Genomic DNA, 26850 nt, shown 5'->3' on the forward strand with positions numbered 1-26850 from the left:
CCCGCGCTTCCTGCGGCGGCATGGCGGGCGGCGCGGCGCCCTGCCTCAGCTACAGCGGCTGCAACTTCCTGCGGCAGCGGCTGGTGCTGGCCACGCTCAGCGGGCGGCCGCTGAAGATCCGCAAGATCCGCGCCAAGGAGGAGGATCCCGGGCTCCGCGGTGCGCGGCGGGCGCGGGGGGCGGCGGGAGGGCGGCGGGGGCCTGGCTGTGCCGGGGCCGGACCCGGAGCCGGTCCCGGAGCCGGACCCGGAGCCGTCGGTGGGGGAGCGGAGAGCCGGGCGGGATGGGGCTGCGCTGCGCGGCCAGGAATTCTCCTCCGAGGGCAGAGGAGCAGCAGCAGCGCCGGGCCCGGGTGGGCGGTGGGGTTCCCGCCCGCGGCGCGGTCTGCTCCGCAGGGCGGAGCGCGGGCGGTGACGGGTCCCGGGCGGTGGCTCCCGGGAGCCGGGGCCGTGCTGGAGCGGTCCCGGTGCGGACGCCGGCGCCGCCAGCTCAGAGGGCGGCGTCACGGAGAGCAGGACTAGCCTTGTGTCTGCGCGGAGCATCCGCCGCGTCGTGCGGACGCTGTGAGCAAACTGGCTTCGCAGGGAGCTCCGCAAATCCTGAAGGCTCGTCGAGAAAGAAGAACCTGGTCACTGGTTAAGCAGTGGCACAGCCCCGTTGCTGGGGAAGCCCTGCAGCCTGGCCCTCGAAACTGTGTTCTGAGCTCTGCATGTATTCCTCGACGCTGAGGTTGTACCAGCTTGGGATGCCTGAATACTGTGATGCTAGCATGCTCCTCCGTCTTCCTGGGGTGTTTGTGTGTTTGATTAAATACGCTTGTTCTTTCCTGTGTCTCTGAGCTACAGTCCGTGCAAACAAGAGAAACCGAGGAATTAGTTCCATGTGAACTGCTCCGGTGTAATGTACACAGTAAGCAAGAAAGGAGGTGAAGGGGAGACCTTTGTTTCTCTAGGTTTTATTCTGTCAATGACAATTTCAGAAAAGGAACATTGGAATGTCTGCAGGTTGCTAATTGTGTTTGTGGAGTAACTGTGCAGCAGCACTTCACATCGGAATGTACCCTTCTTTTAAACTTTTTTACAGAGAATGGTAGGAAGTTGTTGCTAGCTTGTGGTGCTTAAATAGACGGGGTCCTGTTTGCTAGGATTTGTAGACTTTGCTTTGTAGTGAGCAGAATTGGTATTTGCAAAGGTTATGTTCTGTGGGCTTGAGTGATACCTCAAACCACGTGGTCAGAAGTGTCAACTTGTGCCACTTGCTGTGTGCTGGAGAGGAATGTGGCTGGCCCACCCATCACATTTGGGGGCACCTCAGTTGATTTGAAGTGCCTATAAGCATGGAAGCTCAAATTAACAGCTCTGGTTTTATCATGAATTGCCTTTTCTCATGTGCTAGAATTGCGTCACAGCAAGTTGAAGAGTGAGGGTAGACTTACTGCTGTGAGTGACAGGAAGAGGAAAATGTACAAATGCATTGCTGAAGTTTCTTATTATTTTTTTCCAGTAATAAATTTAAGGAATGTAAATTTAAAATTCCGTCTCTGTTCTACTCCTCAGATTTTGAAGCAAGTTTTATTCGCCTGATTGACAAAGTGACCAATGGCTCTCGGATTGAAATAAACCAAACAGGTGAGATCTGTTTTCTTCTGCTGCTCTGGTCTTCTGGGCACTATTAGTTGCTGCAATGAAATGAGAGTTTTGGCTTAACAGAGAGGTCAGTGTTTAGACAGCACTGAGTGAGGAGATGAGAAATAACCTAGCTGAGAAGTTTTGTAGTAACTGATTGCATGCAAGGGGATCAGCTCCCAACCACACTGCAGAGAGTTAAGGAATCTGTATTGCCCAAGAATTAAAATTAGGTTTTTTGTTGGGTATGCTGGATTTCACAGTGGGGTAAGGTCCCTTGGAACCAGAAGGGATCTTTGTAGAAGGCAAGGCTTGCCTTCTAGAAGGGCAAACTTCTTGCCTAATCATGCTCCAAAAAGGTGTTGGTTTGAGCAAGAGGTATCCCACATAAAAATCTCATCTGATTCTTGTTCTTTTCTTTCCTTTATTTTTTTCTTTTAAAGATTTTTAAAGATTATGGTTGGTCAGTAAAGCAGATGAACTACCACCAGATATGCTGTGCAGCAATGAACTGATTATCTGGTCCAGATTTAGCTGCCGTGGAGAATAATAATAGCTTGTATCAGCCTTTTGGGGATTGCTAAGAGATCCTTGATTTTTGGGAAGTAAGGGAAAAGGAGAAATTATGTGCAAGGCAGAATGACAAACATTCATGCATGTTGGCCCATTTATTAACTGCAGACATAGAAACAGTGTGCTGGAAGTGCAGCCATCTTCTAGAAGTTATTCTCTCTCCAGTTAGCCTGTATACCTCATTGCAAAGTGTCTTTGGAATGAGGTATGTAGGAATGAGCTGTAGGAATGGCTAGTGTGCTGACAGCCTCTGACTTGGTTTGCTCCACTGGCATCTTCTCCAGGTACTACCTTGTATTATCAGCCTGGTCTTCTGTATGGAGGCTCCTTGGAACATGACTGCAGCCCCAGTCGTAGTATTGGCTACTATTTGGAAAGTCTGCTCTGCTTGGCACCTTTTATGAAGCATCCACTGAAGATTGTCCTGAGGGGAGTAACAAATGATCAAGTAGATCCTTCGGTAAGTGATAAAATTTAAGTACCAGAGGAGGAATTTTTTTTTTTTCCTTAAAAAAAATATAAATTAGGAAGAAGTCTTTAAAACATGTTGCATTTTTATCATCCCTCACATCCAGAAGTATCCAGTGTTACAGCACCTGCCAGCAAACTCTCTGAATCAAACAAGCTTCTGCATCACACTCCAAACTGCAGCTTTTAATCCACCTTTTGCCTTTCAGTTCTGTACTGCCTCTGTCTTCTCCCCTGGAAATTCTCCTTAAAAGCAATGTGAGGCCCTGCCTCTGGTTTTCTTTTCCTGTTCTTTTGGAAATGCAATAAGTTTTCTCTTACACCACACATGTATTTGCTGTGTAGAAAGAGGAAATTGTCATTCACCTAAGTGTGACAAGGAAAGAATCTTTCTCTTCTCTGCTGGACATAGTTATGCTAGGATTGCTGTGAAGGCACCACTGTATTAGAAGTAGAAGTCACATGACAATTATGAAATTACAGTGTGCAATAACTGATTCTTTAGAAAGACACTAGAAGGCGTGGTAGGTCAAGCAATGCCTAAATGCTTGCCGTGATTTCTCCTACTGCCGATTTGCAGTCCTTTGTTTTGACAGTGTTGTTACAAAAATGAGCTATGGATAATGTGGGATTAAAACATTGAAGTAATGGGTATTGGTTATGCTTTTTTTTTTTTCCCAAAAAAACCCCCTGCAAATGTAATGGCTGTTGGTAGAGCAGGACTGCTGTTGGCTTTTCTAATGGTGATTGCCTGTTTTCCTCCAAGCATCTTACAGAAACGCTATCATCTGAAAACCAGTTCAAATGAATACTGATACTTCTAAGTATAATTGCAGATACTAGATGAGCCACTGAGTTCTGCAAGTATTTATGGCTTTTCAACTGTGCTTCTCTTGTCATTTAAAACACTTGTTCTCTTACTTGTGGTCCTGTGAGACACCCACATGTGCCAAAGGATGATTGAAGTGTTGAGAAGGGATGTACACAGAGCTGTCAAAAACAAACAAACAAACAAACAAAAACCCCCACAAGAAAAAACCACCAAAAAGAAAAAAAAAGTAAAATGGGAAATGTTTCACTAACCTTTCAGTCACTGTGTTTAGAAGTACTAGTAGAAATTATAATTAGTGAATCAAAAAAGTCTCTTTTCGTTGACTGCATCTTTTTAATCACAATGGAGAAATTCTTGAAGAATTGGAGACAAAAAGCTGTCCAATCTTGATGGTGCTTTCATGAAACTTTGGATGTTCATCTAAGCAACTCGGTCTTGATTCTGGAAATTACCCCTTTTCAGGCATCAGTCACATGGGCCAACAGGAGCTACACAATTTTAGTTGAAATGTGTGTGGAAGTTTTATCTAGTTAGTTTGTGCCTGAAGGGAGCTTGCACTGTCCAAAACTCGGGCATAGGAGGGTACTGGCATCCATCAGCTGAATCACAGTGTCACCTCACAGCAAGTGGAAATAAAATGCAGATGTGTGTGCTCAGGAATTAAATCTTAAGTTCATTGGGCTGTAGAAGCACAACTGTAATGACTGGCTCAGCTCATGTGCAGTAACATTTTAAGTGTTGATAACGGAATACTGATTCCTAAAACTGCTTTAAGCCTGGTTTATGTTTGTTTTAACTTTCCTGAGTAAGCATTAAATGTAGTAACACCAATAACTACTTGAAGGAGTTTTTCAAGATGTTTTGTATAGCATATGGCTCTGCAGGTTGCTGAGACTAAAAGCACGAGTTTACATGCTACCCTAAATGTTCCATGTGGTTAAGTGAATGGTAACTTGGTTTTAAATTTATTTGGGCTTCTATTTTTCAGTAGACAGAAGATGTTTGGAAACTGGGTGAGCATTTATTACCTTTGCTTGCCCAGAAAGGGATGCTTAAGTTTGTCTATCCATCTGTACTCTTTTTTTGCTATCTAAGGAGGAGGGGTAAAGGCAAACCAATGTAAATACCTTGTGAGTAGTTCAAAATGGGGCAAGGAGTTTTCCTCTCCTGCTCTTCAGGCAAGAATCTGTCCATCTCAACTTGTAGGTACAGTTGGCAAGGCACCTGCTCAGCGTGTTTGAATATCTTTTTATTGTTTTTATTTGTAAAAGGGGTATGGTGTTTTGTAAACACATCTTTATTTAAGAGGTAGATGAACTATATGGGGTGTATACCTGCATGAGCACGTTCAGTGTCTGTCACCTGCAGATACATATAGAAATTCACATATGTGGGTGTGAAAATACATACATACATACACACACGTATACAGACATATGATCCTATAGCACACCCTTTAAGCTTGAAAGGAGGAGGTTGTTCTGCCCATCCTGCTTCCATATCTCCTGCTTTCAGCCACACAATTCTGTGTACTCCAATACCATGGACACTTTCCAGAGTTCTCCCTAAGTTAGTTCCAACTATCTGGCAAAATGGCAGAGAGCTGTACCCCTGCATTTTCTCATGGAGGCATCCACAAGGTAAGGAGCAGGAAGTAAGCAGCCAGAGAAGCTGGATCTTTACTTCATGGTAGCAGCAGGCAGACACACTGGAATTTCTGAAATCCACATTCAGCTCTGAGCTCTTGTCTTTTACACAGCTTCAAAAATACCTGTTGGATGTGATTGCTGTGTTGTAGGTTTAGAGTTGCTCTTTGCCAGAGACAACTGTGTCAGGAGGACAGAAGGAAATGTTGCAGATCTGCTGTGGGGAGAGCAGAAGTGGTCAAGGCAAGGAGAAGGGGGTTTCTGGAGTCTTGTCTTGTGTAAGGAAAGACTTTCAGCTCAGTTCAGTGAGGCATGGGTCAGGCTGTTCCTGCAGTATAAATACTGTGTCTATCTGTTAGCATTTGTTTGTATACATTAGTAATCCTCCAGTGGGGTGCAATGGAAAGCCCTCTGCTAGCTGGCTCCCATGTGGACCGTGGTGATAATAGTGCATGAGCGATGCATCTGCAGTGAGTGAGAGGGATACTGCTTTGCTCACACTTGTCAGGAATAGATGTGGCTGTGGAATAGCAGCCTGCACTGTTCTTTGGCAGCCTACATTTGCTTTACTTTTTTTGTGTGACTACTGGTGAGATCTGACCGTGGGTAGCTTGTGGGACCAGTCACATGGAACTGGCAAGTAGAGTTCCAGAGAGTCTGTATAGAGTCTGTGTCTGGGGGTGTCCCTATTTGGAAAGTGCCTTTTTGAAGGGAATGGAGGTGGCACACAAATTATGGCTCTTATTTTCCTTTCCTTCTCTACATGTTGTTATTCCTAAGTGGTGCTGCAGCAACCTGGGTTTAGAATAATAATTTTTAATATTTGAGTTTGCAAGTGTTGAAGCTGTGGAACTTCCAGCTGAAATTACTTTTATGCTGGCATAAACTAGCATATGATGCTTTGGCTTGGGAGCAGTAATCTTCAGTGTAAATCAAAACTCAACAGCTGTCTGTAATTCCAGGAAAACAAGAAGTTTTTCCTACTGACTTTAACGTCTTTTTTTTTTTTTTTTTTCCCCTTGCTAAACTGGTTTTGCTTTTCCCCACACCAAAGTCTACGTACTTGTCTGCAAAACATAATGCTGTATATACGTCAGGGATTAATGCTGTTTTGTGCAGTGCTAATGGCTGTGCAGGCCACCTGATGCTTGCCCCTTGCCGAAGTAGCCATGTGCTGTACGGTCTCCTGTCTTTTACAGCTTTGCAGTAGCTAAAGGATTCTGCAAACTCCTAAAAGTAATTTTTCTTTTTTGTCCTTTTAATTGCTGTAGATGTCTTTAAAGGAAAAAGGGTTGTACTTACACTACTTTATGAACAAGCAAAGTCTATAGGACTTAGTAAGTTGTTGGCATTTGTGGTAATGTGTGCCCTTGGTTGTATTTGCTTTAGTACAATGTGGACTTGTTGTCTGCTCTGGAGGTGGAATAACTAGCCTTCAGTGGGAGCTGATGCATAGTTTTATGACTGAGTATAAGCAAGAGACTAGAAATATGGCTTTAGGTATTGGTTCTGTTACTGTCTTGTGCTTTCTAGTGCAGTACCTTACCTCTCCTGTGTGAACTCCTACTCATCTGCTAGGCAGAACAGCCTTTTCTACTTCTTCAGATGCTTCCTATTCCCTTCTCTGCTAAGGCTAAAAATTTGGAACAGAGACAGTCTCTTATTGTGTCTGGTACCTGGTAAGTATCATGCCTGGAATTTGTCTGAGGATCAAAATCTATGAAAATTCTTGATGTTTTTGGAAACAGACAAGCCAGGCCCAAAATTGATCCAGCTTCCTAATGCTCACTTAATATGCTTTTTCTGGAGATACAGACTTCAGTCCAGAATTGCAAAAGTGGAATAAGAGGAGGGAAAGGGAGTTCCTAACCTACACAGTTAAGTTTTTCTGGTTTTACTTATATATTTTGTTTCTTAAGAAGGAGGGAGAAATACTGTGTAACTTCAACATGAACCAGATCAGCTTGTTAGAACTTTAACCAGTGGTACTCGTGTCAGTGTGTGCATGTGCATGTAAGTAAAGGTTTTTAGTCTAAAAGTCAAATTTGTGTGATTAATAAGTACTACTGACAGTCCAAATTAAGATAGCCTGGCTGTAAAAAATATAAAATACATAAATATAAAAAATTAGTCATTGACTTAGTGGGGTTTTTTTAACTAAGATACTCAATTATTGATACATACATTAAAAACACCACCAAATGCCTGTCTGTAAGAAAGGAAGTATGTTGGCCAGCAGGATTTTAAGAATCAAAACTGCAGCGTGCACTTACAGCTACTCAGGTAGCTCTTAACAGGTTGTTCACAGCTATGTAGTTCAGGTATGTGCTACTGCTTAGTCAGTGGTTTGCATTCTGTGCAAGGAAGAGAGAATTAAACTCAAGAATTTTGGATTCTGGCTGAAGGCATGGGAAGGAGGCTTCTTTTTGACTGCCTCCTCAATTGCTGTCTAGCACATACCTGTTTCCTTCACCTGAATTTAGTTCTTCTTTGCTGTCCCTGTCCTATGTCTCCTAAGCTGCTTCTCTTGGTAACTGCCTGTGGTGCTGTGCTTCTAAATTTTTGTCTCCTTTGGCAATGCTAGTGAAGTTTCAGCAGAGGGAAAAATACAGTAGTCGCTGCTGTCTTAGGTCACCAGTTAGGAGGAGCAACCACCAGGAAGGTTCTGCTCAGAGCTGGATCTGGCAAGCATCTGACTCAGAAGGAGTACAGGGATGAGTCACCCACTTCAGACTTTTCTGAGTGTTTCAACAGAGGTTACCAAAAAGCTTCTGTTTCTCAGAAACAGGTGAAAAGAAGTTCTTGACAAAGGGATGAGGTTCTTCCTGCCAAGTGAAGGGGCTGCTCCAAAACATAAAGGTTCTTGCAATCATAATTCACTTAGCTGTATAATTTTTTGAGCAATGACAGAAGAATTTGATTTTTGCTATTTCTGTGCTCAGAGAAACCAGAACTATTTTAGCTGAACCATAATAGAAATAAAAATCAGTCTGAGGAAGAATACTTGAATAGGAAATTCCATCTCCTAGTAATTTGTTTTAGCAATTTTTTTAAAGTAATGAGATACTGTGGTAGCCTTAGGAGTAGCTGATGTGCTCAATGCTGTATTCCCATGTCTTCCCATAGAGTCCTTAGTTAGGAGAAGCCTTACCTTTCTTAGTAACCTTGTAATGCATTGACTTTAAATTACTGACTTCTGTAACTTTCAAAAAAGCATCTGGTTTTGTAATTCTGTGGTTTATAGGTTGACGTCCTTAAGGCAGCAGCTCTACCCCTACTGAAGAAGTTTGGAATTGACGGTGAAAGTCTGGAAATCAAGGTAAGACAAATTGTTCCTTTCTTTTCTAGCACATGTTGAAGTTATACTTTTGCACTGCTTCACAGGGCCAGATGCTTGCTGCTGGTTCCTGTCTAGCAGATAATGTAGTTGTAGTTACACACATCCCTAAAATTGCATCTTGCTCTTTGCATGTTTTAAATGGCATACCAGCCTTGCACTGACTGAAGATGTGATAGAAGAGAGGTGCAAAGGCTATGGGTTGAGAGGGTAAGGAGAAAGCAGTGACTTTTCTTAGCCTCTGAGATCTTTGCAAGCCAAGAAACCTTTTTGCTTTTTTTCAGCCTTGGGTTTTGTTTTGATGGTTTGGTTTTGTTTTCCATTGAGAAGCTGTACTCTACTGTACTTCAGAGAGAAGAAAAAAATCAATCCCTTTTTGCTTACAGGTTTGCTGCAAAATCCATTATTGCCTTTAGAAGGTCTTTTTCTCGCCTGTGTTGATGTAATACCCCTGATAACATTTTATTATATGTGAAATAAAAGCTATCATTTTTGAGTGTGTAAGTTCATTCTTTGTGCTCTTAACTAATCTGCTTTTTTCCTCTGTTATTATTTCTAGATCAACCGGAGAGGAATGCCTCCCAAAGGGGGTGGAGAGATTGTGTTTGCTTGCCCAGTGAGAAAGGTCTTGCAGCCTATTCAGTTCACAGACCCTGGCAAAATCAAGCGCATCAGAGGAACTGCGTATCCTTTCTTCTTTAAATGAATTTGTCTTTAAAAAAAAAAATGTCTCCCAACTTAAAGCTGCAGAAGTGCACCCATGTTCTGGGCATGTATCCTGATAATATAAGGTGACATTGCAAAGAGTGATCACACAGCTAGATTTCATTACTGTGTCTTGAAACTGCTGTGTTCAGACCACATACAGAAAGCATCAGTAGATAGGTAAAATACATTTAAAACTGAACAGCACTATTTAAAATATTTTCAGTAGCAAGAAAAAGTTAAAATACCTTCCACTGCATAATGTAGCAGCACTAAAAAGAATGTTACCTTGTGTGTAGATCTAGTAGCAAAAAATGTAGTTTTGTTATGCAGGGAGTAGGCAGCATCTTGGCTATTAATGAGTCTAGCAATATGTTCGATGGGAGCTTAAGTTAGAGATGAGTTTACACCTCACTGCGCACATGTGAACGGAGCTTTTTGTTGTGTTAGAAGTGTGTTAGCTCTTCACTTTCAGTAGTACCATTGGAGATGTAAATAGAGGAGGTCTTTACTTCTGCAGAAAGAACCAAAATATTGTTGTAGGGTACTCACTTTTGCAAATGACTGCACATCTTTTGGGTTTTTGGTGGGGTTTTTTCTCTTGTGGTTTTTTGTTATGGCATCTCAGGAATCTGCTGTCACCGTAGGAGGAAGGCAGAAATCCTTTACAAGCAAAGTATACTAAAGATTGTGTTTCATGAGCTCCTGCTCTCTCTTGAGCATTGGACAACTTGTAGTTTAGTTTGTGATTGTGACAGTCTCAAACATGATCTAGTTTTGATTACTTGAGAGGAGGAATGGGTCAGGTTTCCTTCCAGAGGTGCAGAATTGCAGCCTGTTCCTCCTTTTACTTCATGGCATATGATCACAGTTGAATGTGACAGCGGCACACCTTGACATCTGTTTCCAACTGTGGCATTTGAATGAGTGCAGCATTGTCAAGTGAGAGCAATTTTATTCAGGCATGTGCTGTAGAATAACAAAGGAGGCAACTCAGTGTCTTTTTTATGATCTTGGTCATGGTCTTTCCATGAAAAAAGCGATTTACTTATGCCCCTGTCCACGTCTTTAGTATCTTGATCCTCTGTTTCTGTGTGAAGGAGGGAGCAATGATCATGGCTTCATGCCATCTTTCTAAGTTGACATTAATACACAGTGCCATTCTGTGAACTGCAAGTCATCAGACTTCCACTTTGCCTTAGGTTTTCCTGGGCCTTTTCTCAGGGGTAAAGGTTTGTCTTTAATAAGCATGGTAAGAGGCAGTCTTATTTTAGTTTGGCCGTGAAGTTTTCTAGGCCGTTTAAATGTGCATTTGTGTCCCTTCAAGACTCAGCCAAGCAATTCAGCTTCCTCACAGCTGGGGAGCTTGTGTTGCAGCAGCCTTTTATAGTAATCCAAAAAAATGAGTGCACCAACTGTGCAGGAGTATCAGTTTTTTATTATTATTTACTAGTTTTGCCCTTAAGATCTTCAAGGTTTTGGTAATCCTCAAGAACATGCAATAAAAATTTGTAGAAAAGGAAATTCCCTTTGCCAGCTGGGAGGTTTGAGAGTGAGTTTCTCTCCATTGCTATGTGCGTGTATGTCCAGATGCATGAGACTGTGTTATAGTTAGAATGGAATTTGGAGCACAATGTGCTTTGTACATTTGAAGATCTGTTGGGAATATCACTGAAGCAGCACCTGAGTGAAAGGGCATAAAGGCAATACAACTCTTGTGTACAGTGAGGAGGTGTGTTGGGGTGAGCAGGAAGGTGTTAATTAATTCTTTGGTCCTGTTTGTCTTGAGATGCTGGGTGACTAGAGAACCAGTGAAATTGACAGCCTTACAAAATAATAGTTGGAAAGAGCAAAGATTTTTTTAGCCTTTTAAAATAATTTTTTCTTACAGTAAAACACTTTAATTTAATCTACCCAGCTGATGCCTGATAGAAATAGACAGGATTTCTTGCTGCTAATTCAGAGAAACTTCACCCATCAACACATTTTGATAATATATGAGAAACAGAGTGTGCAGGTCTCCATCATAAGAAAGCATAGGACAGAACAGCAATTTAAAATTATTGAAGGGTATTTTTAAGATAGATGTTTACCAAGTCATAATAAGCTGTTCTGCTTGTGTTTTGTGTACTTCACTTCAAGGTATGTGAGTGAAAAGACTATAGGAAGCACTGATGTACAGGAGAATGGACTGGCACTCATGAATAGTTTATGTAGGACAAAATCACAATTGCAGAAATAATGCATTGAGACTTCCTGGCCACTTTTGTCAGTCTCTGGTTTAAGTTTCTGTTGTGACCATAGTCTGTTCCTTAGCTTGGAAATGTAGATATTCTGTCAGAGTGTCACCACAGATGGCAAACAGAATGGTGGAATCTGCAAGGAGCATCCTGAATAAATTCATCCCGGACATTTACATCTACACAGATCATATGAAGGGGGTCAGCTCTGGAAAGTGAGTATCCTGTATTCACAGGAAACAGAAATGCAGTTCTGCCCTTTTTCATCTGCTACGATATTGTGATCTGTATTTTAGTGAGTTTTAGACCATGATCTTCTATTTTGCTGACTTGAAATAAATACTTCTCACTGGGAAGAAATTGCATTGTTCACTAGATACATTTGTCTTACTTGTGGTGGAGGGATAGAAGGTGTGTGTTTTCTTAAACAAGAAATATTATACGTCATTACTGCCACTAAAGGCAACTTGGAAGTCTCTCCAGTTCTAAACCTGTGCTTTGAAGTGACATTATGATCAGAGGTGCCGTGGTATGTCGTGAAAACTAACATTCAGACTTGACTGTGCACCTTCTGATGGGCAATCGTAGTATTAAGGATGGGATCAAACTGGTTTAGAAAGTATTTTAGCTGTATGGGTTGTCCTCTGCTTTACTGTTACATAAATAGCAGAAATAGTATCCTTGCACTAACACGGACTGGAAATTTGAGGCAATAATTTGCTGTACATGAACAGACCTTGTTTGCCAGCAGAACACAAAAGCGCTGGATGTTATTCAGGCAATTTTACTGTATCTGTGAGCTTTGTTGTCTGTTTTCTTGTCACTTTCTGTTGAGGTTTAAGAAGTTCTGGATAACTCGTTTGATTTTTGTCTGTATGCTTAAATCCAAGCGTGCACATTTTCTTTCACCATCTCTGTATTTTTTAAATATTGCCTTACTAGGTTTGCTAGTTTACGCATGTGTCTGACACCTGTAATGTCTCTCTAAACAGAAACTTCCTGGTCCTGTGCAAATGCTTCTTAATACTGTCTGCACTATCAATACAAAAGGCACTGGATAGTTTTATTTAGGTAGATTGCCTAATTCTACTGAATACTAACAAAATCTGCCAGTGAGTATAGCTATTAAAGGATATTTGTCCAAAAAACAGCATCTTGACACTGTTCTTGTTTTGCTGTCTAGATCCCTATCTCTCTTTCAGAGGAGGGAAAGAAGAAGAAACACACATCTTTAGCATACGTTCTGTGTTGCTTAGCAAATGCAGGCAGTTAAATCTGGGTGGGACCTGCTTGCACCTTTTCATTCCCTCCCTACTTACATGCCTCTGGACAAACCATTGTTTTTCTGGCAGCAGGGGAGTTTGTGTGTATTGGTGTTAGGGGCTTGATTTTTTGTGCATTGTTAATATTGTTGACATTCCTTAGGGTTTAGGGTCAGTAGAACTATTTTAATTAAAAAGTTTGGGTCATTGAGACAGCAGGAGTCCACAACTCTGGAAAGTTAAGTTAACCTTATTTTGAATTATTAGCTATTTGTGCTCTTCCAGAGCCTGTAAGTAAGAGGATCTTGTAACTTTTTTGTCCCTTCCTTAGAACTTCTTTCTCAGCAAGCTGTACTCAGCCATTTGTGATTTTCTTGTAGCAAAAATGTTTCCTAAATCTCACAGTAGCATTTTGTAGAATCCCAACCTCTGAGGAAAATAAGGGAGTTTTGTTTCCTTCTTCAAATTACATGTTCAGAATACTTAGATGGTTGTAATGATTTGGGTGGTATTGAACTGGAAGTGAAAAGAAGTGATTGGAGCTACAAGTAATGTGTATCAGACATTTTTTTATTCTCTTTGATGCAATGGCTATGATCTAATCTTGGTGAAAATTGAAACTTCAAGGGAAAGAGCTCAGTCTCTAAAGAAACTTAGTTTTGGTTTTGAATCTATGAGAGGAACTGTTTTTGACAAGGCGGAGGTTTGCTGAGAGTAGTTCTTGATTAATTTTTGTCCTTAAGTTGAATGCACTTTTTTCCTTTCTTTCAGATCACCAGGTTTTGGCCTGTGCCTTGCTGCAGAAACCGTCAATGGCACTGTTCTTAGCGCTGAGCTAGCTTCAAATCCTCAGGGCCAGGGAGCAGCTGTGCTTCCCGAGGAACTTGGCCAAAATTGTGCCAAGCTGTTGCTTGAGGAGGTCTACAGGGTAAGTGGCCAATATGTTTTGTGTGCATAGCTGTAGGGAAAGAAGGTAATGACATCTTGGTAACGGAAGAGGTGGTTTGGGAACACCCTCAGGCAGGCTCAGATGCAAACAGAGAAATGATTGGATGCTGACAGTGTTGTCTTCATCCAGGTAAGGAATGATTTTAAATGGTTCCATTTACAGTCTTATGGCTTACTGGGCCATTTTATTTCCCATGACCAGGAGACAATACTATGAATCAGTGGAGTGGCAGATTTTTCTTTTGTTGTGTTCTGTCTTTAGCAGAATTAATTTGCCTCCATATAGACAGTTACTTTTTTTAATAAGTTGGAGAGGTAATAGAGCCCAAGTTTTTAATCTGGTGGTTGGAATGGGGCATTAAGAGTGGGAGATCATATAAGGAATAAGGGAAAAAAAAGCAGCTAGCCTCAGTGGTGGATGATTTATGGTGATGATGACAAAGTGAAATGTGCTGAGGTCTGTTGGTTGCATGAGGAATTGACTGAATGGTTTGTTGAAAAGGAGCTGGGACAGTGTTTGCATAGGAATCTTACATGCATCACAATCTTCTGCACCATAATTTTTTTAATTAATTTTTGTTATTTGTGGTAAGACTTTTAGTGGATGACCAGCTTTCAAGTCTTAGAAATTATTTGGCAATAAGCATCATAGTGAGTTTCTGTTTTAATAAAGAACTTACCTGCTCTTGTGTATCTGCAGAAAGGTTAAACTAAGTAGTTAGTATTGACGATACACATTTGGCCTTTAGGAGGCAGTCATCTACAGATTATACTCACTGTTTTAAAAAAATGTAATTGCTCTGAACTGGAATCATCTCATTGGACTTTACAAAGTATTAAAAATGAATGAGATTCTGTATGAAGTAATATAGTAAATTATAAAAATATCCCTTAACCTCATAAATCCACATCCATGCCTGTAGTAGATTGTTCTTCTGTAGCCATGTTATCTTTTCATTTCCCTGCTGGAAACTTGTCATGTCTGAATTGCCAGCTTCCCCACTTGTTTCAGTCTTCTGTTTATATTTTGTCCTTTTTTTATTCAATATATGCACAATAGTGCTAGAGGATTTGCACTTTCTAGCCCAGGGTTCTTATCTCACAGAAGTGCACAAACAAATATTATTCCTGGGTATAGTCCACATCCCTTGCATTTGAAAGTCCAGCATGCATGGAGAATGCAGTCACAAGTAGTGACTGAAACACCTGTCTGTTTCTACAGTTACGTAGTGAAAGATAGCTATTTTTATTTGAGGGGTGAAATGTAAAATCTTTCAGCTTCTTTCCCCCTCCCTTCCAAAAGAACCAAAACAAACCTAAAATTTGGTACATTTGTTGCTTTGTGTAAACCTTTTGGAAAACTTTTTCAGGCAGTCAGGTAGTTGGAAGCATCAAAACTCAAATTTCCACATACTTTTTTTGGTAGGAATAGGTGTTTTTTTCCTATGTAAACCAACTAAAACTTATAGAATAATAGAATCACAGGGGTTGGAAAGGAACCTCTAAAGATCATCGAGTCCAACCCCACTGCTGCAGCAGGAACACCTAAGGCAGATCACACAGGAACACATCCAGATGGGTCTTGAAAGTCTCCAGAGAAGGAGATGTCACAATCTCTCTGGGCAGCCTGTTCCAGTGCTCCATCACCCACACAGTAAAGGAAGTTTCTCTTCATGTTGAGGTGGAACTTCCTGTGTTGTATCTTGGTGCCGTTTCCCCTTGTCCTATCACAGGGCACCACTGAAGAGAGACTGGCCCATTCTTGACATCCACGCTTCAGATATTTATAGACATTAATGAGATCCCTCTCTGTCTTCTGTTCTCAAGACTGAACAGCCCCAGGTGTCTCACCCTTTCCTCATATGACAGATGTTCCAGTCCCTTAATTATCCTTGTAGCTCTCTGTTGGACTCCCTCAAGGAAATCCCTGTCCCTCCTGAACTAGGGAGCCCAAAACTGGACACAGTACTCCAGATGTGGTCTTACAAGGGCAGAGTAGAGGGGGGAGGAGAACCTCCCTTGACCTGCTGGCCACACTGTTCTTAATACATCCCAGGATACCATTGGCTCTCCTGGCCACAAGGGCACATTGCTGTCCTGTAGATAACTTATTGTCAACTAGGACCCCAAGGTCCTTCTCCAGGGGGCTGCTTTCTGGCAGGTCAACCCCTAATCTATATCAGGGCATGGTGTTTTTTCTCCCCAGGTGCAGGACTCTACATTTATTCTTGTTGAACCTCATCAGGTTCCTCTTTGCCCAGCTCGCCAGTCAGCCAATCTTACCAGCTTCGTATCATCAGCAAACTTGCTGAGGATACACTCCATCCCTTCATGCAGGTCACTGATGAAGATGTTGAATAAGACTGGGCCCAATATTGACTCCTGGGGAATACTGCTAGTCACAGGTTTCCAAGTGGACTCTGCACTGTTGATCACAACCCTCTGGGCTCTATTGTTTAGCCAGTTCTCAGTCCATCTCACTGTTGGCTCTTCCAACTGACACTTCCTGAGCTTATCCACAAGGAGCCATAGAATGGTTTGGCTTGGAAGGCACCTTAAAGATCATCTCGTTACAGCCCTTTTGCCATGGGCAGAGATGCCTTGCACTAGACCAGGTTGCTGAAAGCCCTAGCTTGATAGATTGAAACTAGTGAGGGGATGTGTCCAGTTATGATACCTTCTTCAGAGTCAGATGTCAGAGAACTTCCAAAATGAAGAGTGCTGGAGTGGCCTGAACCAGGTAATTTTCTGCTGTAGTGTATTGTAGCTATTTTAATGTGATGAGTCAAATTCTTCCAAGCACCAGGATAGTGAGAATCTAGGAACAACAGAAAAAAAGTGTTTGAGGAGGGAATAGTGCTGCTCAGCACTGTCCTTGTTTGTTAGCATTTTTGGCTATTGTGCTGCTTATCCACTGGACTACTCCAACCTTACTCAATGTTCATTAATTCCTTTCTCCCTCTGTCACAGGCAATATGGTGGGTTTTGTTCTGTAGTTTCCAGAATGCAGACTTTAATATATGACACACATGCTCACCCAGCCCATCTTGCCATATTCGTGCTTAGTGCTTTGCAGTTGATTGTTTTTTTAATTTTGTTTGTTTATTTTTGGGAGGTTTTTTGAGCTTAGGTCAGTTTAACCTAGTGTTGACCCCAGAGAGGATATAGAAACATGTTGCAAAGCACACAATGTTTGCTTAGTTTTTGAGTATTCTTTGCCTAGTTTCACTTTGTATAGTGAAACAGTAAAAATTTGGGAAAGCTGTGTAATGGGGTACAGATACGTTGCTCTGAACAGGCGCTCTCTAAGTCCCACTGTCTTTACACCTCCTCACTGAATACAGGGCTCAAGGAAGGACTTCTCCTCTGTTTAGATCCCCTCTTTATGAGATTGTCTGTCCCTCTATTTCTTTGCCTGTAGGTGCTGTGCTGCAGAAGCCAGGGAAGGTTGACCAGAAAAGGGCATCGTAGGAGCACTGGAGATAATTCTCTGTAGAAGGGTTTTAGCTGGGGGGGGGTCACCCATAAATCTGCTGGAGTCCATTAGTGTTTAAAGGGGCCCTGGGACATTTCCTAAAGTGCTTGTTTAATACTTGCTATTATGTGAACTTTACCACTGAGGAAATTTTAAGGATTTGAGTCTTCCTATGCTCAGTGTGAAATGATCCCTTTTACTAAGCCTTCAAAAAAAGAAATTAAAGAAGCCATGTGATTGTTGGAATCAGTGGAGCTTTTTTAAAGTACATTAGCTGATGGAAAGATGTTGGAGCTAATTGACTAATAATAAGTGGCCCAGTGCTAAATACAGTGGCCCTGGAAGCAGGAACATGGAGTGACTGAGTAGCATTGTCTTCACAAATCCTTGTGCACTTGCCTAAGCTTAAATGATAACATTCAGCAAGGATTTTCCTCTTTGTTTTGAAAGTTATTGGTTATGGGAGCTTTATGTAGCAGGGGACTAGGAGCATGGAAAGGTCTGGATGAACTGGAAAAGGACAATGTTTATATTATTTGTGATAATGAGAAATAGCTATTTAAGGCTGAGTTCTTTAATGAAGAAAAGTCAATTTGTTAGGGGGACTTTTGGGAAGAAAGAGGTGTAAGGCTATTTGTTTTATTTAACTAGAGCTATAACAAATGAGGCATTCCAGCGAAGGCCTTACTTCAGTGTGACTGGGCTCTGCTCCATTCTTCAAAAATAACCAAAACCAAAAAGTTCTGCACGTCATGTAACAAATTTTTTGAGGCACACAAATATGTGCTACACAGGTAAGGGAGGAAAGTGTCTGTATTCCAAAATATAACCAAGACTAAGTCAAAGCTGGGATCAGGCTTAGAAGAATAATCCTCTTTGAAACACTGTTGTCCAATACGCAGAGTTGAAATATTGATATATGCCTGTCAGCTGTGGTGATTGTATAACTTTTCAAAATGGGCAGGATTTTAAGTGGTCTTTGTCTCTAATTGTCACATCCAGCTGGATCTGGCTCTGTTGTCAATGGAAACAGTAGTGAAGAAACTGACAAACTAATACAGAGTAGCAGCTGCATCCTAGATTGGTAAGGAGTGCCAGCTCTTAGGCAACAAATGTCAGAATTTTTGCTCTGACTTTGCTATCCCATTTCTTGTGGGAGGGCTCTTTTTCAGTTTGGACTCTTGAGTAAGCAACAGGTAGATTGAGAGTCTTCTGTCATGGTTAGATTAAAAGCAAATAATTTCATTTCCCTGTCTGGCAACTGCTTATGTAGGAAGGGGCATAGCCGTGCATAGTATGTCAAGGGAGGTTCTCCTCCCCCTCTATTCTGCCCAAGTGAGGCCACATCTGAAATACTGTGTCCAATTCTGGGCTCCCCAGTTCATAAAGGATAAGGAACTACTGGAAAGAGTCCAGCACAGGGCCACAAAGATGATTAGAGGAATGGAGCATCTGGCTTATGAGCAAAGGCTGAGAGGGCTGGGGCTGTTTAGTCTGGAGAAGAGGAGATGGAGTAGGAATCTCATAAACACTTAAAAATATCTGAAGGGTGGGTATCAGGGGGATGGGGTCAGTTTCTATTCTGTGATGTCCAATGACAGGACAAGGGACAGTGGCACAAGCTAGACCATAGGAGGTTCAAGTTAAACATAAGGAAAACTTCTTTACTGTAAGACTAACAGAGCACTGGAACAGGCTGCCCAGAGAGGTTGTCGAGTCTCCTTCTCTGGCGACACTTAAAACCCATCTGGACATCTTCCTGTGTGATCTACTTACTATAGGTGATTCTGCTGTAGCAGGAGGGTTGGACTGGAAGCTCTTCAGAGGTTCTTTCCTATCCTGACCACTCTGTGCTAGTGCACAATGATAGTGGGGACAGCAGACTGTAGGGAGAGAGCTTATGTAAGCAGCTGGGATGCAGATGGGATGCAACGTGCTTTGCCGTAATGTTTAGGATGTGGTTGTCTTCATGCTGAGTGAAGTTTTTGTATAAATTTTATCATAAAAATGTTTTGTAATGTTTTCATCTTTAAAACACAACAAAAAAGATTACTCAGAAAAGGTGAAGTTTTCATCCAGGTGATAAAAGAGCATTTTGAATAATGTACTGAATGACAAACAGAGGAAGTCCTGTGTCAGGAGTCCTCCTTACTGAACTCTAACCTGTTTCTTGTACCTGTTTCAGACTTGCACATACAGCTTGCCAGAGCTCTTGCTCTATATTGCACTAGCAAATCTTGCAAGCACCCTGTTTGCCCAAGACAAAGCACAGTATTTACAGTCCCATAGAAAACATAAGGTTGAATGCATGAAATTCACTTTGTGGCAGGTTCACAGAGATAAAAAGGCAAGGACTGCTGTAAGAGCATGTTACTAGGAGTCAGGTAATGGTAGTGAACATAAAAAACACGTTTCCTTCATTGTGATGTACGTTAGTTTCTAAAGAACAGAGATCAGACTTGTCACACTGAAGCAAGGCCATCTTGAAAATCAAACCTTCAATAACTGCCCTTGGAAAGGTCCTCCTTTCTGTCCTCTCATTGAGTAAATGTGCTGAAGTATCCCATTGTGTGTTTCTGCAGTCTGTGTAGTCCAAAACCTATTTCGCTCGTCCCTTGCCTTTTTGGGTAGTGATGGTATCTCTTAAAGTTATGGTTACTTCTTGCCCACAAAGGTAACTGTGGGCACCTAATTATTGGATAATTTGGTTTTAAAAGGATGAATTTTCAGTTTTGCTCTCTCCAGACAGCCTGTTCAGAGTGTTTAGCATTAGGCCTGATCCAGAAGGAAACCATTCACAGATTTCATGTGGCTGTGCATCAGGATGAATACGAGGACAGTCCAAAATTATGTTAAGCCAGATATTTTTTCTATTTTCAATATGTCTGCACAGTCAGGGTTGGTAAATTCTCTCTATAGCAGTATTCACAAAGGGTATCCCTTTTAATTTATGTCCAAGCTTTGTAAACAAAGCCTTCCAATTCTGATTTACGTATGTGCGCTAGTTAATGCCTTCCACATACAAAACAATTTATCATGCATATATGACTTACTACAAATACATAAAAGAGTATGTGTAGTTCTGCATACATGGCTCTTTCACATAGCAGTGAAAAAAATAATCTCATTTTAAATACAGGGGAAAATGTTTTACAAATGTAAAACCACAAAAGCTAGTAACAAGGGTTTAGGTGGGTGTGCATGAAATAACTTCGAACCTGCTGTTTTGCTTCTGCTAACCCTGAGCTATTTGTGTGAATGTAACTTTTTATAGCTACCATAAAGTGCTGCAATTCATGGTAACATCAAATGCACATGAACTATAATTAATACATGTTTTCCGTGTACTGCAAATAAATTCTCAAGTGTTTACATTCTGTGATGTTAGAACAGGTTGGTAGAGGACACGAGGGATCTTTAATGTGACCTTGCTGCTGGGTTTTGTTTTTGTTCTTTTACTTTCCTAGCCTGCTACATGAAATTAATTTGTCATTGTTACAAATTCTACATTTTTTATCTTTTTGGGCCTTGAAAACGGGGAATAGTAATTCAGCCTTTTAAGTGTATCTTTCTGCTTTGTTACTCTCCTCTCATCTGAATTTCTGGTTTGGACAGAGATTAATTATTAAAACATTTTGGTTTGCAGGGAGGCTGTGTAGATTCAACAAATCAGAGCCTTGCTGTGCTTCTCATGACCCTTGGACAACGAGATGTTTCCAAAGTCCTGTTAGGACCTCTGTCTCCATACACGTAAGTTGTTTTGTTCAGTTTTAGTTACCCAGTCTTGTTTAATTCACTAGTTTTATTGCATGCTATTTTTTGTATATGGAAGACCTTGCCTGTGGCTATGAGTACAACAACTTGTACCCGTCTTCAAACGAGACAGGTGGTGTAAGTTCCCTAGTGTTTATTTCTACACATTAGAAGATTAGTCCTTTACTGTTCTATATTATTGCTGGCTCTAAGGCAATTAGAATTGCACAGTTTATTGATGGTTCTTAGCTTATAGTTGGTTCGTGGTCTTGGATAGTATGTGCGCATCAGTTTGCTTCTTGTTGCCTGGCATACACTGCTGTGTTTTTCTAGTCATCTCTCTGTAGCTGAGTCATTAAATGGCACTTTTCAAATGGCTAGAGAAATGCTAAAGCTGTGATTGTCCATAGGAAACAGCTTTAGCCTTATTGGGCCGCGGACTTCTGTCTAGTCTTCCAGTTTAAAATTTCATTAAAGCTGTGTCTCTGAGGCTGGTTGTGGTTCAGAGGATGGGAAAAAAGCTAAGTTTACTTACATTTGTAGTCACAACACACAGGTTAGAGGAAGGGCATCCAGCATAAAAAATTTGCATTTACTCTATCAGACTGACAAGTGATTGACTAGATCACAGTTCTTCCTAGAGACTGAGTAATTTTTCTTTAATCAAAGGGAGGGAGGGTTGTTTATCTGACAATGGCATCAAATAATAAGACTGTGAACTGTCCTTTTTCGGTTATCATGGTACCGGTGCTGTATACGTGAAAGGTACAGTACTGTGATAACTGAAGAATGGTGGTGCCATCACATGAGAGCTAGAAATTGCCTAACTGCTATTCTTAACCCCTGTTATCTTGGAAACAACATTCATCAGATTTTGAGGGGAAGACAGGGAAGCCTATTGAACAGGGATAAAGTAATTCCCTGTAAAGTAAGTATTCATGTGAAAGGCTTGTAAGGAATAGGTGTCAGTGTTTGAAGTGCACAACTTAGTGTGTGGAACAAAGCAATCACTTGTTGTTGTCCAGTCTTTTTTTGTCTTTCGTTTTTTTGATGCTGTAGAAATCATACAAACACACTAGTTTATTTCACTAGCAGACTGATTTCAAAGGGTTGGGTAGTCATGTCTTCCAAGCTAGGAGTGCGCAGCAGGGATGAAGGTCAGGATCAGGCATCCTGAAGCAGCTTGTGTCACAGGAGATTATAAAAATCTGTGATTCTTTGAGAATCTGTAACATATCCGTCCCACGAGGGTCTATTCAGAGATCACTCAGCTCTGTCTGCAGTATCACATCTGCAGTGCCCTCACTGAGGCAGCTTGTAAGAGGCTGGGAAGTTTTGCTCCAGAGCAACTCATCAGATGCACAGGCTTTTGAAGTAAATTGCAGTACTGTCAGGTTCCACTTCATTGTCCCTCCTTTCCTTTCTTGGGGAGGTGACATCTCTGCATTTAACACTTTGACCCTGCAGAATCTAAAGCTATTTATAAACTTGTCTTATGCCAGGTTGGTTTCCCTGTCCAGCACAATGTAGGGGGAATGTGGCAGTTCAGCATCGTGGTGGTGCTTTGGAATGTGTCCATCAGAAAGAGGAAGTGTCTCCCACATTTAACTGTGTGTTTCCACAGGAGGCATCCTTTGTCCCTGCTAATGGCATGGCCGGGTGGGAAACACTGTGAATGTTCCTAAGTGGTACTGGGGGCACCAGTCCCCAAAGACCACTTGGCCTGCGGCCATCTGGACTGTCTCCTCTCCTCTTATGCTCCAGATTTCACAGGATTAAGCACCTCTTGGTCAAGCTGAGCTGAAAATCATAGAATCATAGAATGGTCTGGGTTGGAAGGGACCTTAAAGATCATCTAGTTCCAACTGACTGACATGCTGGGTGCTGGCCACATTGCCAGCTCACCGGGATCCCCTCCTGGCCCGACGGGGGGCAAGGCCAGCCCAGCTCCCAGTGCCCCCAGCACGGAGCCAGTGCCGCCAGCCCCGCGGGGCTGGGCCCTGCTCAGCTCTCGGGGTCGCCGGACGGCGAAGGCATTGCTGGGGCGTAGGTCTTGTCTCGCACTGACCCGCGAGCTGTCGGGTTTGCCTTGATGATGGTGAGCTGAAACCTGTGAAGCGGTCATGTACCTTCTGGTGTTGCTTAGCAGGCTGCTGGGAGAAGACGGCACTGAGATAAACAGACTTCTTACAATATGTATTTTTTTTTTGGCAATAGAATTGTTTTTTATTTGAAAAGGGTTGGCCCTGAGGAAAAGCTCCCATGTGGTTCATGTAGCTGTTGTTGGGCCTAAGGAAAAGTGTTCAGCTCTGCCTTGCCCTTGCCTAAACACAGAGTCTAAATTTCTGACAAAATTAAACTTCTCTGTATCTCTCACCCCCTCCCTCAGTCTTCTAGTCTGTGCATATATACTTGGTGCTGCCTCCACTATTATTTGGGGTGCAAATGTTTCTACATCTCTATCAGCTTCAAGCTAATACAAACCCAGTTTCTGCTGCACTTCTGTCACATACCCCTGCCGTTTCCCCGTCTTTTCCTCCTGTTTCCAGGGCTCTTACAACTTGCGCTTCTAGTTCTACAAGACAGAGCTGGCCTCTTGCTGCTCCCAGATTCTCCCTGAGTGTCCCTAGGCAGCCTCCCCTTGGCTCCTGCTCCTGTGAGCCTTCCCTGTGTACCTTGGGGCAGTGGCAAAGCCCTCTTGCTGAAAGGAGCAAGAGGTAGAGAAGCATGGTAGTCCACATACGTGCAAAGAGAGGTATGGACTGAACTGGTCCCACTAACAGGTTGCAGAGTTTGCTGATCACCTTTTAGGATTTTCCCTTGAGCCTCCAGCTCCACACTGCCTGTGGCACGTGCCACTCCTGGCACGTTTTGGGCTTGGCTGCTTTCTTGTCATGCTGCCAGGCCTCTGGGAAGGGACAAAGCTAAGGAGGAAGCTGGTTGCCTGTCAGCTTTACTGAAGAATTTGTGCTAGCATATGCCTATTTGCTGATTATTACAACAAATAAACTTTGAAGTTGGGAAGACATGGAAGAAAAGGCACTTTTCTTTCTTTCAACTGTTAATCCATTTGAGAGATGAGAGAGCTGATGTCTGTGCTGAGGCCAGTTACCAGACCAGGAAGGTGCATATAGCATGAGGCAACCCACATACTACAGAAGTATTCAGCTAACTGCCCCAGAGATAACCCTCAGATCTTGCTAAACACAGAGCACTGTAAGTAACAGTAGCCTCTCTTTGTCTGGCTCCTGCTGTTTCCCTCCACCCCATGCCCATGCAGGAGCAGCAGCGTGCCCAACTGAAGTGGATAAGGCAATTCTTGCTCCCATAACTTTCATTTTGCTTATTCACAACTTCTGTGAATAGGAGTTGCTTTCACAGGCCTCAAGATGTTGCAGTCGGGTCAGTCCTGTCCTCTTGGTCGCCTGCTTCCCGTTTTGTATGTACTTTCTCTTGATTTGGCATAATGATGTGTGATTAGCTTGTGATTATGCACTCAGCATGCACAGCAGAGGCTTTTTCCAGATTGCCAGCCAAACAAATGTGTGGACTGGATGTGCACGTTCCCTTTCTTTAAAGGTTAAATTTAACCTAAGAAGGGCACATATCAGTTGCTGCAGGAGATTAAACCTTAGTTCAAGACTGCAGGCTTGCTTGTGGCCAGGAACGGAAGGGACTACGTTTTTGTCAGGAGCAATTACCAGTTTTATGTTTCTAGCCTTTTGGTGTAATGGCTTGTTCCCTGTTTTGGGGAAGCCAATAGGAATGTTTTCTTCCATTTTTGGTTTTGTTCTTTTTTTTGTACTTTTCAGTAGTTTTTCCATTCACTCACCTTCCAGTCAGGGTGTGTTTAGGAGCACTGTGTTCAGTCATGCTTCTTATTCTAAAATGATGAATGTTTTTTTTCTGAAAATCAGAAGAGGAGACAGGAAGAATTCTATGTCTGAATGTGATTCTAATGAAACATTTAACTGAGAAGTGCACAAGTTAGCAGTACAAATCAAACATGTGCTTTAGGATCTAATGTCTCTCTTTTTAAAGTATGTACCCAAGGCCAAGCTCTCAGCTATTCCTTTTATCTTTTATTTCTGCTTTAAACATTGGGGGAGATGGGGAGTACCACCACAGGCTGGTGTGGCATTCATATAGTCCTGATAAAGAGTGACAATCATGAGTAATTGACCTTGCCTGGCTACATCTCTTCTTTCTCCTTTCTTTCATCTTCCCTCACTGTTTTGTCTTGCTGTATTACCAGACATTCTTCCTCTCTCTGCTCATACAGAGAGTGCATTGGTTTCAGCAGGGGACACAGCCACTTCTGCAACACAACTGAGGACAAGCCTGCAGGCTTGTTTGTCTGTACTAAGCAATATTTTAATGTTCTATTCACTGCTGTCATCTCTGGAATCAGCATTAGTAGATAACGTTGATGGGCTTTCTGTTTTGTTTCTCAAACTTTGTGTTTTTTCTCTCCCTCAGAATTGAGTTTCTCCGACACCTGAGAAGCTTCTTCCAGATCATGTTTAAAATTGAAACGAAGACCCCTGAGGAAGAGCACATGGGCGGGGAGAAAGTTTTAATGACATGTGTTGGTATTGGATTTTCCAACCTTAGCAAAACCATAAGATAACATCTGCAGACTTCATGAAATAGGGTGACAAAAACGCTGCAAAGATCTGATAAAATCTGCCTTTCCCTGTGCTTATTCTGGCACAAGGAAACCTGTGACTATTCCAGTGCAGAGGTACGCAAGCTTGCTGCATGTAAACAATGAAACTGGCTTTAGGCTGTTTAGACCTGTGCTTTTTATAAATGTAATGCCAATATTCTGTGCTGCCTGGAATGGCTGGAGTCTCAGCTGATTCAGGACTCTGCACTGTATTCCACCACATGCGATCCAAGTGCCTCTTACATCCCTGTGCCCTGAAGCCTTAATGCAGTGGGTTCCCTAGTTTTGTTATCTACAGACTTCACTCTTTAACTTTTTCTGAAAGGTTTAGATAGAGAAAAACAAGATCGACCAAAATGAGCCTTGCAGTACAAAACAAATGATCACAACAGAAACATTAGATTATTGAGGTAACTGCAGAGGCGATATTGGCATGGAAGTGAAAGTAAATGTGTTGACAAGAATTTTTTGTTTGTACATTGCATGTGTATAGAATTTGTCAAATGCTTCACTCCTGCTTATGTTGACTAAAGTACAGTTTCATAGGAAGAAAAAAAATACCTGTGTTTTCATTGTCCTTAATATTAGAATACTGTAGAGAAGATCACAGCATATAGTGACTTGTTTTAGCCTCCTCTGCAAAGATGAGCATGGGAGGGGAAACTTCCATGACACTTTTTGACTTGCCACATGCATTATTTTTAGGTTTGTTTGGCATTCCACACACTGCAGTTCACAATAATTTGTGAAAGGTAGAAAAAAAAAAAAAAGCTGTAGGCTTTGAGGAAGAAAAATATATTCAGTTATGCTATCACATTTTGTGCATCTGCTTCCTTTTCAAAGAGGGCATAATGGTGTATGGGCACTGCCTAGATTGACAGGTACAAAAAGTTTCTACCAGGGTATAAATATTTGCCCAAGAAAGGCTTTTGTTAGGTTCCAGGCAAACCTGCTGAACTTAATGCTAAACTGACATAAGGAAAGAAATTTATACTTGACTTAAGACTATACTCATTGTGTCTAGAGTAAAATAAAACGATGTCAAATGCTGGTGTATATACAGAGAGAGCAAATTCTAGTGACTGTGTTATAATAGTCTTACAAACTTCATTTGATGCAACTGTAAAGTGAGCGTTACCTCTGTAACATGAAAAATGTGTGTTGGACCCAAAAGGACTTTGACAAAAAGTTTGGTATTTTGTTAGTGTTTTATTAACTATTGCAGGCTGTGTGAGTCATTTTTGTGCTGTACTTTGTTCTTGTTGCAATCTCTCTAAACATGTTTTGGAAAAATAAAGTATTTTTTATCCTAAATAA

At 41.9% G+C, this 26850-nt stretch overlaps 1 protein-coding gene across 1 annotated transcript; it reads left to right on the top strand.

The window, feature by feature from the left end:
• RCL1 (RNA terminal phosphate cyclase like 1) lies at window positions 1–26850 on the top strand. Its single transcript, XM_051643267.1, has 9 exons — window positions 1–159; window positions 1557–1628; window positions 2483–2658; window positions 8389–8463; window positions 9041–9165; window positions 11516–11641; window positions 13460–13616; window positions 20758–20861; window positions 25344–26850. The coding sequence occupies exons 1-9, from the start codon at window positions 21–23 to the stop codon at window positions 25492–25494; spliced, it is 1125 nt and encodes a 374-aa protein (XP_051499227.1). The 5' UTR covers window positions 1–20; the 3' UTR covers window positions 25495–26850.

The sequence above is a fragment of the Apus apus genome, chromosome Z (assembly GCF_020740795.1).
Source record: "Apus apus isolate bApuApu2 chromosome Z, bApuApu2.pri.cur, whole genome shotgun sequence".
Classification (NCBI taxonomy): Eukaryota; Metazoa; Chordata; class Aves; order Apodiformes; family Apodidae; genus Apus; species Apus apus.

What these genes read in the sequence shown, in the direction of transcription:
- RCL1 (XM_051643267.1), top strand. Translation starts at nt 21, where the DNA reads ATGGCGGGCGGCGCGGCGCCCTGCCTCAGCTACAGCGGCTGCAACTTC. An exon ending in GATTGAAATAAACCAAACAG is followed by an intron (nt 1,629 to 2,482) that starts GTGAGATCTGTT and finishes CATCTTCTCCAG; the next exon opens with GTACTACCTTGTATTATCAG. An exon ending in GTGAAAGTCTGGAAATCAAG is followed by an intron (nt 8,464 to 9,040) that starts GTAAGACAAATT and finishes TATTATTTCTAG; the next exon opens with ATCAACCGGAGAGGAATGCC.